Source organism: Ochotona princeps, chromosome 14 (genome assembly GCF_030435755.1).
Source record: "Ochotona princeps isolate mOchPri1 chromosome 14, mOchPri1.hap1, whole genome shotgun sequence".
Lineage (NCBI taxonomy): Eukaryota > Metazoa > Chordata > Mammalia > Lagomorpha > Ochotonidae > Ochotona > Ochotona princeps.
This window is the reverse complement of record NC_080845.1, coordinates 2,822,962-2,837,173: the sequence shown is the minus strand read 5'-3', so window position 1 is coordinate 2,837,173 and position 14,212 is coordinate 2,822,962. Positions and strand designations below refer to the sequence as shown.

General features: G+C 61.0%; 1 protein-coding gene across 2 annotated transcripts; it reads right to left on the bottom strand.

Moving 5' to 3' along the window:
* Positions 1 to 4,896: 4,896 nt before the first annotated feature.
* FAM78A (family with sequence similarity 78 member A) lies at positions 4,897 to 13,830 on the bottom strand. Of its 2 annotated transcripts, XM_058672472.1 has the most exons (3): positions 13,691 to 13,830; positions 12,385 to 13,332; positions 4,897 to 5,481 (listed from the first exon to the last, which is right to left on the bottom strand). In XM_058672472.1, the coding sequence occupies exons 2-3, from the start codon at positions 12,702 to 12,704 to the stop codon at positions 4,953 to 4,955; spliced, it is 849 nt and encodes a 282-aa protein (XP_058528455.1). In that variant the 5' UTR covers positions 12,705 to 13,332; positions 13,691 to 13,830; the 3' UTR covers positions 4,897 to 4,952. The 2 variants fall into 2 exon arrangements, with proteins under 2 accessions (XP_058528455.1, XP_004593737.2); XM_004593680.4 differs by lacking the exon at positions 13,691 to 13,830 and having other exon boundaries at positions 12,385 to 13,604.
* Between the last annotated feature and the right edge of the window lie 382 nt (positions 13,831 to 14,212).

The following is a 14,212-nucleotide window of genomic DNA, read 5'->3' as shown; positions in this document are numbered from 1 at the left end:
AGAAACTCTTGGTTTCGCAGAGCCAGCTCTCAAGGGAGTGGCATTGTGACAAGAGACTGGGCCCTCCCCTTGGTCCAGCTTCCTGACTTCCCAAGAGTTTTGTCCTTCCCGGCATGTGGAGGCAGTGCCTGGGACCTCCACCCTGACCTTGGCCTCCAGATCCGTGAGAAAGGAGTGCCTTTCTGTGTCTGTGCCACCGCAGCACCACAAGCGGACGAAGACACGCCTGTGGCTGTGATCGCCCTCAAAGTCAGGCAGATCACACCTGGGGCCCCGGGCAGCGCCTGGTCTGTGCACTCAGCCCACTGGGCTGGTGTCTGTCTGTCTGGCGCTTGGGGTGCCCCTGTTGAGGAGGCTAAGTTCTCTGAGCTGGCAGACCTGGCCCTTGTCACTGGGGGTGGTATACAGGGGATGGAGGAAGCCAGTCATGTCCTCAGGCAGGAGTCCCTGGGCCGCTATCCAAGCTTGGCTCACGTGGTGACGGTTCTCCAGGGAGCTATAGTCCTCCTCGGGCTCCAGGGGCAGGCGAGGCGTGCCTGTGTGTGAGCACACGTGTACTTCTGACCTGCGGGTCAGGAAACAGGCGCACGAGGCCAGGAGCTGCCACCCTCCCGCCTGCTGGGCAAATGGCAGCACTTGTGTGGGCTCTGGCTGCAGACATGCCCGGCTGCACTGCCCTGCAGCTGTCTGCCTCCAAGGCGCCCAAGCCCTCGCGGAGCTAATCCTGTCTCAGCATTCCCAGCTGCACCGCCACTCAATTGGGGGCACAGACAGGCAGAGTCCTGCCAGACGGGAGCTGGGTTACCATGGACCCAGGACTGAAGTTGACGGGTCTGGGGGCGCCCTGCCCAGACACAAGCCACACTGAGGACACAGAGGACACAGAGGACATTTATTCTCCGCAGGTGGCTTGTACTCAGCACCGTGGCTGCAACTTCTGTGCCAAGTGTAGGGAGGGGACTGGTCAAGGGCAACGTGGTGGAGCTGGGTCCTGCATGGCTGGGGTTGGAAGGCAGGGAAAGTGTGGCTGTGCACAAGCTTCGGGGTGATCATGAGTGTGTGTGCTGCCCGTGATAGGTTGTGGTTGAAGATTGTGACGAATGACCTGGGGGGAGCCCGGCCTGTGGGTGGCCAGCAGGAAAGCACACCAGGGCTGTCAGAGGGAGCCCCAATAAAGCCATGGCCACCACTCTGCAGGTGAGGCCGTACTGTCTGGGGACATGTCACCTGCCACAGCCTCCTGACCCAGCCTACAGACTCAGTGTCCCCTGTGGGATGGCTCCAAGCTGCAGCTTAGGTCAACTGACCAAGGATGACTTTTAAGGTGGCAAGCGGCTGCGAGTTACAGGAGTGAGCTGACTTCCCGAGGACTGGATCCTGGGGGAGCCCTCATTGCTGGGGAGGAGTGCGTCTCTCATGCAGCATAAACCTAATTTACCCTGCTATCAGCTGCAGGCAGCGGCAAATGCTGCTAGAAATCCACGGCTCCACAAACTTCCAGTCCCCTGCTCGGACACCTACACGGCAGGCTGGGACCCCTCCTCGCCTACAGCACAGAGGGGACATCACAGAGCAAGGGGCTCCATGAGGGGGACCATTCAGCATCTCCTGGGTGGCGTGATGTGGGTCAGTGCTCTGTGCACACTCACACTGTCCTCAGTGCACACTCACCCTGTCCTCTGTGCACACCCTGTCCTCTGCACATGCATGCCTATTTTCTGCATAAACACTATAGTTCTGTGGGCTTTGTCTTGAAACTAACATCAATGCCTCAACCACAACAGTGAGTAGCACCACCCAGATGCCCCGTGGGAGGAGAGCAGCAAGCCCCCACCATGAAGCAATTTCCTGCACGAACATCTCCCAGCCAGACAGCAGGATGCAGGCTGTGGGGTCGCTGAAGTGTGGACCCATCACTGTGTCCTACATCCTGCCCAGGGCCCCAAGCGAGGGAGGACCAGAGGCACAGGGATGTCTTATGAGTAATAACCAGTAACTACTGGGTGTCCACTGTGTGTCCCACTGTGCTTCATTCTGACTGAGAGCAGTGCTGAGAAGGAAGAGAGAGAGAGAGAGAGAGAGAGAGAGAGCAAGCTTCCATTTGCTGGTTCACTTTCAAATGGCTACAATGGCCAGGGATGGACCAAGCCGAAGCCAGGAACTAGGAATTGCATCAGGGTCTCTCACATGAGCCATCTTTGTCTACTTTCTCAGGCACATTAGCAGGAAGCTAGGCCAGAAGCAGAGCAGACAGGACTGGTTCTGTGGACAGGAGATGCTTGTGTGGCAGGTGGTAGCTTAACCCAACGTCAGCTCCTTAAATCACCTCGGGTTGTCTGCCTTCCCAGCATGCCTAGAGGTGCTGTGGGGAGGCTGAGTCCAATGACAACTGGCTCACCTCGCAATAGCCAGCAAGCAGCTACTCTGAGAACCCCTGTTCTGCACACAGTGTCTTGCAGGAGTTCACATGAGTGGCCTGGAACCTGAGGGTCCAGCTTTGGAGCCCAGAGCCACAGCAGGGCCTGAGGCTTCCACCATCATATGAGAGCAAGTTCCACCAGAAGAGAATTACTGGCTAGGTTCACCCCTTCCCAATCCCCATCAACCACTGGCCAGCACAGGCCCAGAACTGCAATCCCCACCAACTTTGTGCTGGCCCCAGGGCCACAGTCAGGCCTTGGGGGGATCTGAGGCCCAACCTAAACTGAAATGCCCATCACCTGGACATGGGGGCCCCAGATGTTTGCCCCCAAGTGCCAGCTCTACCTCCCGGCATCCACCCTCCTCCACACATGGGACCCCGGGGACCAGGACCCCTGAACTGCCTGACTTTCCCTCTCTCCAGGCCCTCGAATCCACCCAGATCCCAGCCTCAGATCCCCCAACACCCCCTTGCACAGTGCACCCACCCCAAAGTGAAACCTCGTCCCCAAAAGCATCCAGTCTCTTGCCAAGTCTACTTTAAAATTACATTTTATTTCTCTTTATAATTGTGATTTTTAGAAAAAAAACCACACACACACACACACACACACACACACACAAAACAGATTCATTTGACATCGGCTCCTAGAGTGCGTGCCTGGCGGCAAGTGCATTGGTTTATCATCACAGTACTCCCCGCAACATAAGATGGCTCTTATTGCTGGAAGGAAGAGGGGTGAGTGTCTGAGCTGGAGACCGTGGGGCAGGAAGCCTCAGACCCAAGGGACAAGCTTCAGGCATGGCAGCCACCCCAGTCCTGGTCTTCAGTGAGGCGAGAAGAGTGGACAGAAAGGACCTGGGATGGAGGTGCATGGGGCGGGGAAGGTGAATCTGGGAGCAAGACTGGAGGGGGCTGGGCATGCAAGGGAGGGGCTGTCACCTCTCCTCCCTCCAGGGTTCCCACTCAGAACCCACCACAGAGCAGCGCTGGGCCCCTGCACACCCTGCCAGCCAAGCCTGTCTCCTCCTTAGTACAAGAAAGACCTGAGTGTAGAGAGAGGTCCCTCCAGGAAGAGGCTGAGTCCTCTCACAGATGGGAAGTGGGGTCCCCTGGCAGGCACCCCCTTGATGCAAACCAAGAGGGCCCCCAGCCCAACCAGGGCCCCCTAGCACTGCACCTGCCATCAGTTCCAGGCCTGTGCAAGCCAGGCCAGCTGCAAGCCCTGGCGTGGCCCAAGGACGCCCCGACTGCCCGGAAGTCAAGCACCTCAGAATCAATACGCTGGCATGTGGCCACCTACCACGTGCCTCCCACGAACGGCTCGTCTGAAGCAGGAAGAGATGAGTGCTCTGTGCTTGGTTATGCTGCATTTGGATGTGGGACCCGGGGGCTGAGCGGGTTTGGCAAGCTGACCGAATGGGGCTTCAGGCAGGTGTCACCCAAGCATGCCATGTGGCAGCCTGCAGGCATACACCCCGCTGGCTCAGGACTAGGTCCCTGGGCACCAGAGGGCCCACCCTGAGACTTCCCTGCCCTTGCTGTGCCAGCCCAGGCCCCCCAGCTGTGGTTCGGAAGACCCCTGCAGCCCTGGACTAAGCATTTCAGAACAGGGAGATGTGCCACATTCTCCTGCCTCCTGCCACATTACCCACAAGCCCTTGGGGGCCTTCCACAGCTCTCTCCTTGCCTGGGGGCAGCTTCCCTGAAAATGGGGTGAGCCCTGATGGAACCCAAACCGGGGGCAGGGAGTAAGAAGGGAAGCGCCCCAGAAATTCTCCCTGGAACCTCATAGCTCCTGGACCCTCCCCCGACAATCTCCCACCCTCCAGAACCATCAAAGCCAAGTTAAGGCTGCAAAGGTGCATTCCCACCCCTGCCCCAGCAAGCCGCCTTCTGACAGATACCTGGCAGGGGCCCCGCCTGGGGGCAGGCAGAAGAGGTGCCCAGACAGAGGGTGCAGAAACCAAAGAAGGAACAGCTGGTTGGTGTCTCCCTTGCCCTTCTCCCAGGAGACCCTGGAAGAAGCCCCTCCGTCCAGAAGAAGAAAGCCCAGGAGAAGTCAGACCCGGTTTTCTGCCCCCACAACACTTAGCACCCCAACCCAGGCTGTGCTCCTTCCTTTTCAGCTCAGCTTAAGGCAAAAGTTTGGCAAAGCGTCTAGGTGCATAAGGCCGCATGTCGGATCAGAGGCGAGAACGGAGGAGGCTAGACGCCGCCACTCCTGGCTAAAGCATGCCCCGCCCCTGAAACTTCAGAGAAGTTTAAAAAGAAAAAAAGTTGCAAAGTGCTGAGATTAAGAGAGGAGAGGAGAGGGGGAGGGCAGCGGAGAACAGGGGTGACCTGGAAGGGCACACGTCCCGTGGGGATGGGGTGGGGTGGGGGTCCCTCCCGCTGGCGGGCGCTAGCACAGCGCTCCACCTGCCCTGCCCGCGGCCGCTGCAGAGCGGTGAATGAGCACAGAGCACGTGGGCTTGCTCTGAGCACTATTATTATTTGCGTCCCCCCGCCCCCCGCTCTGCACCTGCCGCTACCAGTGCTTGGCGGGGATTACCACTGATGGCGGCTTGTCCTTGGGCCGCCACATGAGGACCTGAGCATCGTTGGCGTTGGGCTTCACCAGGGCGCTGGGTGGGATGGGCTCATTTTTGCTCAGGATCTTGGGCTGGACCTGGTCGATGGGCTCCCGCAGGCGGGCGCGCTGGCCCAGGGGCCTGTTTGGGTTCACGTCAATGATGAGCTTCATGCGCCAGTGCAGAGTCTGCAGGACAATCATGTCGTTGGTAGAGGCGTTGGTGGCCACCAGCCACGTGGTGAAGCTCTGGTCCCGGTAGATGTTGGTCAGTTTGGGCACGTTGTTCTCATTCACGGGCACGGCCCATGTGACACTGGGGTAGAAATTGTCGTTCATGCTGACGATGAACTTGGAGTCTCTCTTGGTAGGGCCCACAATGGTGCACGTCTCGGTGGTGTTGCCGTACCAGGGGTAATTGACCCCGTCCGAGTCGCTGATGGCCTCAATCTTGCCCGCCTGCAGGTCAGGCAGTTCCCAGCTGGACCTGGAGTAGGAGGCCACAGGTCACATGTGCGGTCACTTGGTGTCCACCCCCCCACAGGGCACTCAGGCACACCCAGTCCCCTATCTCTGGGGCTTCCGCGTGGGAGCCTCACATAGGAGATGGGGGAGGGAGAGAGATGAACCAAGGCCCCGCCCCAGCTCCATCCCAAACCAGCCTTGCCCCACCCTGCCCAAGATCCCACCAGGCCAGGCCTGGATCCTGCCCTGTCGGGGCCCAGCTGCAGGGGCGAGGGGGGTCAGGAGGAGGCTTGATCTTCTTAGGGTGTAATGGGTGGTCAAAGAACTCAGCATGGGAGCCCTTCTGGGTAAGCTCCCACCTCCATCACCTGGACCCCAAACTCATCCCATTTCTCCCTGTGGTTACTGCAAAGACCACCGGTGGGAACTCTAGCAAGCAGGGAGGGACAGGGAGCGGGTCTGGCTTGCTCCATCCTGTTCTCAGCAGCACCCCAGGAGGTGTCTGCGGAGCCCCACTCTTGGCTCCCTACACACTCTGTGGGACTACTTCAGATACCACCCTCCCTGCCCGTCCCTTCCCCACCCCACCCCTGCACCCTCCTGGCATCCATGGGAGTGTGGTTCAGCTCTGAAGGGGACAGACACTCCAAGGACATGGTGCCAGCCGGAACATGCCAGTCACAGATACAGCAGACGATGCTGGGGGACACAGGAGGGACAGTGGTCAAGGACCCTACTCTGAGGGGCAGGGAGACCCCTGGGGTCTGCACTCTGCCCCGGCCGCCAGCTCCGGGCTCACACCACGTTCTCTGAGCTGCCAACTCCCTCATCTGTGGCCTCCACCTGCAGCCAGGTTTCTATAAATGCATGGTTGGTAACAATACATGGAAACTTCTGGAAACCCCTGAAGAAGGGGTGAGCAGGTGGAGGTGTGCCCTGACGACTACCAGGCTTAGAGCCTTTTCCAGCCTCAGCCATGTTTGCCCATTACCCGCTCCGCGTGGTGACGGCTCCCTCCGTCACATCTCGCTCACTCAGAGACGACCTTGAACTCCCAAGGAGGCAGATCCCTTGCACTGCCCTCCGCACCCTGCAAGATAAGGCTGGTGACACCACCAGCAGAGCTCACGCACACCTCAGACCCAAGAACACTGGTTCAGAAACAGCATCTCAGTGTGGCACCAGCTCCCCGTGCTGCTGGGTCTGTCTGGGAGCTCCACCCTGGCCAGGGGCCCCCGACGCTGCACCCCCAGCTCCTGGCACCTGAGCAGGTGACAGTCATTCTGTTCCCATCTGTGGGCAGTCTCCTCCCCCACCCCGGGAGCCCACCAGAGCTAAGAGGGCCAGAGCCATGGCTGGCTTGCTAACACTACCACAGGCAGCAGCATTGTAGCAGGGCAGGCACCTGGGCCGATCAGGCACTTGCAGTAACCTGTGCTGGCACCCCGCTGTAGGCCCTGGCCTCATGGGGTCCCCACGTGTCTGGGGCACGTGGGCTGCTCTGGGGCTCCGTGAGGAGCTGGCTCAGCGCAGGGCTCCAGGCCCAGTCGCCAGCCCGCCAGGGGTTGGCACTGCACCAAGCAGATGGGCCAGCCACCTCTGCAGCCTCAGGGCCAGCTGCCAGGAGCACCCCCTCTTCCCCACTCCTCTGGGCCGGGCAGCTGGCTCTGCTGTGCACCACTGAGCCCTCCTCCTGCCAGGCGTGCGGGGCTGGGCTTCTTCCCAGCACTGCCACATGCTGTGTGCAGTCACTGACCACAGACGCCCAGGCCACGGGGTGGCAGCCATGACCTCTCAGAGCCGGGAAGTTCCAGGCCACCACCCTGTCTGAAGCTGAAGGTCACCAGACACTACTTCTCCTTCACGCTGGTCCCGGCTACTCATCCCCTCAAGTCTTAGTCATTTCACGTTTTCCTTTCCAATCAATCGTATTGGTGTTTGAAATATAATCTGATTGAGTCCCCACTAAAAAACAGCTTTGTCATAAAACACTGAATACATAGAGATACATTTGTTAAGATGCATTAAATGTGTTGCTTTGAGATATAACTTAGCTTTGGGCCCACTGCAGTAGCCTAGTGGCTAAAGTCCTCGCCTTTCACACACTGGCATCCCATATGGGCACTGGTTCTAATCCCGGTGGCCCCACTTCCCATCCCTAATATATAAATGGCCTTAATTTTAAATGATTTCTCCCAGTGCTGGTGCCATGGCATAGCAGGCTAAGCCTCCACCTGTGGCACCAGCATCCCAAATGGACACTGATTCGTGTCCCGGCTGCTCCACTTCCCATCCAGCCTTCTGCTCCTGGGCAGGGAAAACAGCAAAAGACGGCCCAAGTCCTCAGGCCCCTGCACCCACATGGGAGACCTAGAAGAAGCTCCTGGCTGGAAGGCAGGCAGGCAGACAGACCTGCCCAGGTAAGGCCTGGTGGCCAAAGACAGGGCTCTGCCTGGGAACAACCCAGACTCCCACCCCCTTGAGGGCCAGCCTGGAACTAAAGGACCACCTCACTGGGGGTCCCCATCTGCATCAATTTTACAATTTGATACAAATTTGTCCATGGAGCATGTTTTGTGGAAGTCTCACAAGTTCACAGAAGCTGAGGTCCCTACACACTTCCACAGAGTGACCTGGGTCTCACTGCCCTGGGCTGCCACCTCCAGGCTGCGCCTGACCATCCCAGGCATCTGGATCCCAGCCCACTGGGGAGATGGGGGAGGGGAACTCCTCCGGAACTTCCCCCAGCAGCAAAACTTGCTCCTTCCAGCCTGCCCCCAACCTTCTTCCTGCCCAGGCACCCCTGGGGCCCCAGGCCGCAGCTCTGGGTCTCTTTTGCCAAGCACAGTGCATGCTCCATCCATGTGCCGCCAAGCGCGGCCACCTGGCACTCCCTGCCACGTGACTCCATAAACATCCTTGCAGACAAGCCTTGCAGATACACACCGGATGTGTGCTAGTCCTCGGCATTTTCCTTTGCACCAAAGTGGGTTCCCACCCCACAGACAACCTTTTTTTTTCTTTTTTCAGGCACCAACAGTCTCTCATTTGCTGGGTGTCCCGTCATTTGTCTGTGGTGGCCTCACCCCACTGTGTGCCATGCTTGACGGTTCCCCATCTCTCCTAACCCTGAAGTTGTCCCAGCCTCTGGCCCTCTCCGTGCAGCAGTCCAACTGTCCGATAGATTTGCTCCTGGACGCCCCATCAGGCCAAGCCCTGGGCTGCGGGCACAAATCTTTGAAGCCAGAATGGGAGAACCAGGCTCACTGCCCTCCCCACGCCTACACGGAGAGCCTCAGTCCACTCCCTGGTCAACAGGGAGACCGCGCCCCTCCCTGGGTCACTGGGACCAGCGCATCCCTCGAACCATCTTTGGCACGGCCACCAGATGCCACCAGCAAAGAAGAGCTCAAGATAGAGTCTAGCAGTTTCCTGACGGCCATGGCCACAGCCACAGCTACCGGGCAGGGGGGCCTCAGGGTCCCCTCTCGGGGAACGCCAGCTTTGGTTTCCAGTGATAGGAGCTGGAGTGAGTGACTAGCCAGAGGGGTCAATAGGGGAGGGGCAGCCCACCTCCCGCCTCCCCTCCCACCCCACCCCACAAAGCCTTGAAGCAAAGAGTTCCCTCTCCCACCCCACCCCACCCTGGCCTCCACCCAGAGCGGGAAAGCCGCCTTCCGGGCAGCTCAGAGAGAGAGGAAGCCTCGTCTTCAATTGTTCTCCATGGGGCCCAGAGCTCAGACCCCAGCTTCAGGAAGTGGCCACGTAGTCCCGGGGACATTCCTTCAGGACTCGTCCCCCACATGCGCCACGCTCACTTGGCAGGCCTCCTCCGGCAAGCAGCGCTGGGTCCTCATCACGTCCTAAAACCAGGGCTGGGGGGCCCTGGGGAGCGAGAGAGCCCAGGCAGCCACAGCTGGGAGGCGCAGCCTCTCCTAAGCCTGGGCTGACAGAGCTCAGCATGGGGGTGCCCCAGAAGCACCTTCAGAGGTGTCCCCGGCTCTGCCCTTCACGGGCGAGGGAGAGAGGGGAGCGACCCATGGTGATTGCAACTCAGCCCTCTTTCAGCTGGCCAGGCGGTGCTGAGCCAGGCGGTACTGAGCCAGGAGTATTCATTTTTGAGCCACTGGGATTTGGGATCACCCAGCTGAGAGCACTCGCCGATCGTCCTCATGGAGTGCTCGGAACACACCGGGCATTCATCACACATCAGCTCACATCAGCTCACAGCCAGCCCAGCAGGCCAGTGTGCAGGTTCCCGATCCGGGGACAGGAAGAGTGGGGCGCGGACAGCTTACGACCTGGCTGGACCCAGGCACAGTGGGAAGGTGGCCTCCTTGTCAAGCCAGGAGGCTGCCCCTCTGCTTGTCCCCTCCTTTGGATATCGTGACAGCCCTCAGCCTTGTCGCTAGCCTTGGCCACGGGCCAGGCTTCCTGGGGGCCTCCAGAGAAGGACATGTAGGGGACAAAGAGAAGCGTTCCCCACACAGGCGAGGCACTGTGACTTGTCATGTGGGAGACTCCATGGCAGCTGACAGGTGGTGGTTGAGGGATTGCGGGGGCGGGCTTTGCAGGCAGGTGTCTGCCACAGTGCCTGGGGAGGAAGTTAGGGGGTGTGCAACTCCTAAAACAAAGCAGGCTGGACCCAAACCATGCAGGGGCCTCACGGTGGTGCAGGAAGCAGCTCCATGTTCCCTAGCCCACCCGGCACAAATCGGGGTACGACAGAGAGTGGGGCGTGTGCTGCTAACCATCCAATCCACTAGTGGGATACACGCGGAATCTCCTCCATAGCTCAGAGATTAATTCGAGCCAGGCGAACACTAGGGTATTAGGGATTGTAGTTAAGCATTTGGTATTAAGGTTCGGAAGATAAGCCCATTTACAGAGGAGAGAAGGATGCACCCTTGCCTGGGTCACCTGGCTGCCCCCACCACCACTCATGCCCAGAGCCAGGGTCTCATTCAAAGGCGTCACATGGTTTGGGAACGTGCAGGGATGGAGTGAGCAGAGTCCAGAGGTGCCACCCGGCATCTGCCCCTGGCCAAAAGCCAAGGCACAAAGTTGGGCTGGTGGAGGCTTCAGGTTGACCTGCCCCCGCCATCCACCCCTTGGCTCTCTCTTCCACCAGCGTGGGGCTAAGGGATGGCACCTTCGAAACGCCGACACTGACTTCATATAGCTGCATCCAAGCTTTTCCAAATGACCCCTTCTCGTCACCAGGGCACAAGCTGCCAGCCCAGCCTGCGAACTGCAGGACTGCGCTACTCATTCCCCTGTCATGGACACACAGGAGCCGCTCCCAACCATGGCATGGTCCCCTGCACCTGCTCACTCGCTGGCCCTGCCCCGGGCCCTCGGGGGCTTCTCTCCTGACTTCTCCACTCCCAAGTGCTAAAGTTGCCGGGTTGGCCTGAGGGTCAGGCGCCAGGGCAGGGGGCTCTTCTGCTCTTCTGTTCCTAGGACCATCTTTTGAGAGCTTACCTACTGACTTGGCCCCACAGGAGTCGGGGATCCCATGCACCCAGGAGGATGCCATGAGAGACGTGGATTAGGAAAGGGGAGGGCCCAGGCAGACCAGGATAGCAAACAACCTTCAGCCACTCTGAAACTCCACTTGTTTCCAAATGTTTATAATGGAGTGAGTCCTGAGTCAAATACCAGGTGTGGGCTAGGGCAAGAATTCAGGACAAAAAGTGACTGACACCTCTCCAAAACCATCATCACGGCCCAGTGCCACAACTCCCTCCCCCCAAACAACACCAAGGACGACATCCTGGCCGTGAACCCAGCGTGGCACCAGTGGTGGCACAGGTGTCCTCTCACTTCTCCCAGGGAGCCATGGAAACCTGGGTTGGTCCTGGTTTCCAGATGAGCAAATTGAGGCTCCCAGCAGCGGAGGTACCTCTGCAGGGTCACACGCTGGAGAGCGGCAGGGCTGGCCTCCCACCCAGGCCCTGCCTGACCGCAGACTGCAGACTGCAGCCCCTCTCCCCAGGCACGGTAGCGGCAAGGTCACCTCAGGTCCCAGCCACCGAACAGAAACCAGGCTTTGGGCACCTGGACATCTGAGCTCAGAGGGGCCACCGGGGCCACCCGTCCCTCCCAGCATACGTGTTGTCCCAAATTCAGGAGCAGCCTCTGGCTGCCCTTATGGGAAAGGGATGAGGCTTTGCAGAAAACCCTTCAGAAAACTGGGCTCTGGACAGCTGTCCTAGTGTCTTGTGGCAGGGTGGGGGAGGGGGCAAGGCACACGCCTCTTCCTCACTCTGCCCCTGAGCTAGATCCCAAGCTGCTATGGTGCAGGTGAAGGGGCAGAGGGGCCAGCGGGGCGCTGCTGGCCATGTGGCCTGCCCCATGTGCTCCTGGACCCCCCCAAACTGGACGGAGACGCCAGCAGCTGCCTCTCTCTGGCACATGCGGCCCAGGATGTTCATATTGGCCACTTGCAACTCCAGGGAGGCTCTCCCCTCGCTTCCTCCTCCGTAGAACAGGGAAGTGAAGCCAGTGAGGGCGGAGCCAGAGGTCTTGCAGGGGACTGTGGGTCCCACTGGGGAAGGGGGCGCCTGGCTCCCTCAGAACAGAGGGTCTTCCACTCCTTAGGCCAACTCCGCATCTTGGGGGTGGGGGTTCCTGGTAGATGGGGCGTGAAGCAGACCCTGCTTTCCCAACAGCACAGCTGCCACCTGCTCCCTAGGGTCCTGCAAATACAACCTCAACCCTCCCTCCCCCCATGGCGGCTGCCACGTGTGTCCAAAGCGCCTAGGCCTGAGGGCCCAGAGCTGAGGCCCCTGCGATGACCCCGCTGGCCTGGGCCAAAGACGGAGGACCTGTCCGTCTGCTTACCAGGGAGCACGGGAACATCCCCCCTCCACACCTGCCCCAGGGGACTCGGGTCCCTCGTGCGTACCACCGCAGTACTCACTTGCCCAAATCGCCATACTGGTTGTAGAACTCCATGTGGCTGCACGCCTGGATCCAGCCCACGGTCCACGTCTCCTTCTTGGCGATGGGCGGCATGACCACCTGCGCTGAGGCCCGGAAGTGTGGCGTGCGGTAGCGCAGCACCACGCTGGAGGACTCGTCGATGATCGTGGGGATGGGGTCGATGGAGGCCTTGACGTCAATGACCGTTATCCCTTCGCGGAAAACTCTGGCTTTGCCGCCGATGCTCTGAATACAGCCCATGGCACACAGGACCACTCCAATCCAGAGACCAGCAGGTCCAGAGGAGGTCGGGGACATGGAAGGCCGCAGCGGTTCGTCAGTCGCAAAGTTCAAGGCTGATAGCTATAGGAGAGAAGCTTCACGAAGCCCAGGGCCTTTGCATGCCTGCCGCGGGGCCGCTGGCCCCAAAAGTCACCGATACTGTTGAGGTTCACAAAAAAAAAAAAAAAAAAAAAGGAGGGGGGCAGAGTCGGGAGCTTTAGCAGACGATCAAGTTGCTCTGGTCCCCGGGCCTCCCTTCCGGGGTTCGCGCACGGCGGGGGGCAGTCGCGGGAGTGTGCCGCAAGCAAGCCTTCGCAGGAACTAGAGGCAGGAATAAGGCAGGCTCCGGCTCCGCGCCCTCCTCGCCGCCGCAGCACGCAGACTTCCTGCCCCTCTTGGCCTTCCGCACGCGTCCCTCGGACCCCGGGTCCAGCGGGGGCCCAATCAAGCCCCAAGGAGTTTCTGTTCGGTCGGCCGCCGCCGAGCTCCGGGCGCCCCGGGCGGAGCGAGCGCCGACCCACGGCTTGCAGCAAGCGCCCGAGTGGCGCGCCGGGTGCAGGTCCCCGAAGGCGCCCACTCGGGACGCGGGCCGGACGCCCCCTCGCCGGGGTCGCTGTGGCCGCCGGCCCACCGTGCGGGCGCCAAGGGCTATGCCGCCGAGGACCTGGGGGAAGGTGGGAGGGAAGAGGGCGTCAAGGCCCGCCTCGAAGTTGAGCCGAACTTTGCTGTGGGGGCGCACGGGGGGCGGCGACGCCTGTGCGCTGGGCACAGCTTAAGGCGGTCTCTCCGGAGGTGGCGCCCCCTCCCCCGCCCCCAGTGCGCCCCGTCAGTGGCAGCTGCACGACCGCGCGCACCAGCGAATAATCGCCGCCCGTGACATCTCCGCTGACACCCGCCCGGCCCCGGGGGCGCGTGGCTGCCCCCCCTCGGGACCCTGCCCGCCAGCTGGGGGTGGGGGGCGCGAGAGCCCCTTCCCGGCCGGGGTGATCCCTCCCCGCCTCCCTCACCGCACCCCGGCTCACCGAGAGAGCAGCTCCGTTCCCTCTCGCCAGCCGCCAGGATCCCCACGCGTCGGGCGCGCTCGCCGCAAACGGGCAACTTTGGCGCGCAGGCCCCCACCCCGGCGGTGCCACCGACTCACCTGCCCCCTCGGGCAGCTCCGCGCGCCCCGGCCGCCGCCCCTGGCCTGGCCCCGCCGCGGGCGCGTTCTCGGAGCGCCCCCACCTGCTTTTTCCCCTCTCCCCAGGGCAGGGTCTCTGGGTGCTCCGGGACGACTGGCGCCAGCGTGGACGCCTCAGGCTCCCAGCTTAAAACGGCTGCTGGGGCAGCAGGACAGGGGGCGGTCGGGGTCGAGCTAGGGGTTCTCTGCCCCCACCCCGCGCGTCCCCTTTATTTGACGATCATTTCTAGCGAGCCGCCGCAGCCGCCTGGCGCGCCCCGCGCTGCCTCGCTCTGCTGCAGCATCGGAAAGACAACCAGGTCAAACTTTGCAGAAACTCGTCCCTGCGCCGGCCTGGGCCCCCGCGGCCGGCACACGCAGGGAC

What these genes read in the sequence shown, in the direction of transcription:
- FAM78A (XM_058672472.1), bottom strand. Translation starts at nt 12,704, where the DNA reads ATGTCCCCGACCTCCTCTGGACCTGCTGGTCTCTGGATTGGAGTGGTC. An exon ending in CAGTATGGCGATTTGGGCAA is followed by an intron (nt 5,482 to 12,384) that starts GTGAGTACTGCG and finishes CTCCTACTCCAG; the next exon opens with GTCCAGCTGGGAACTGCCTG.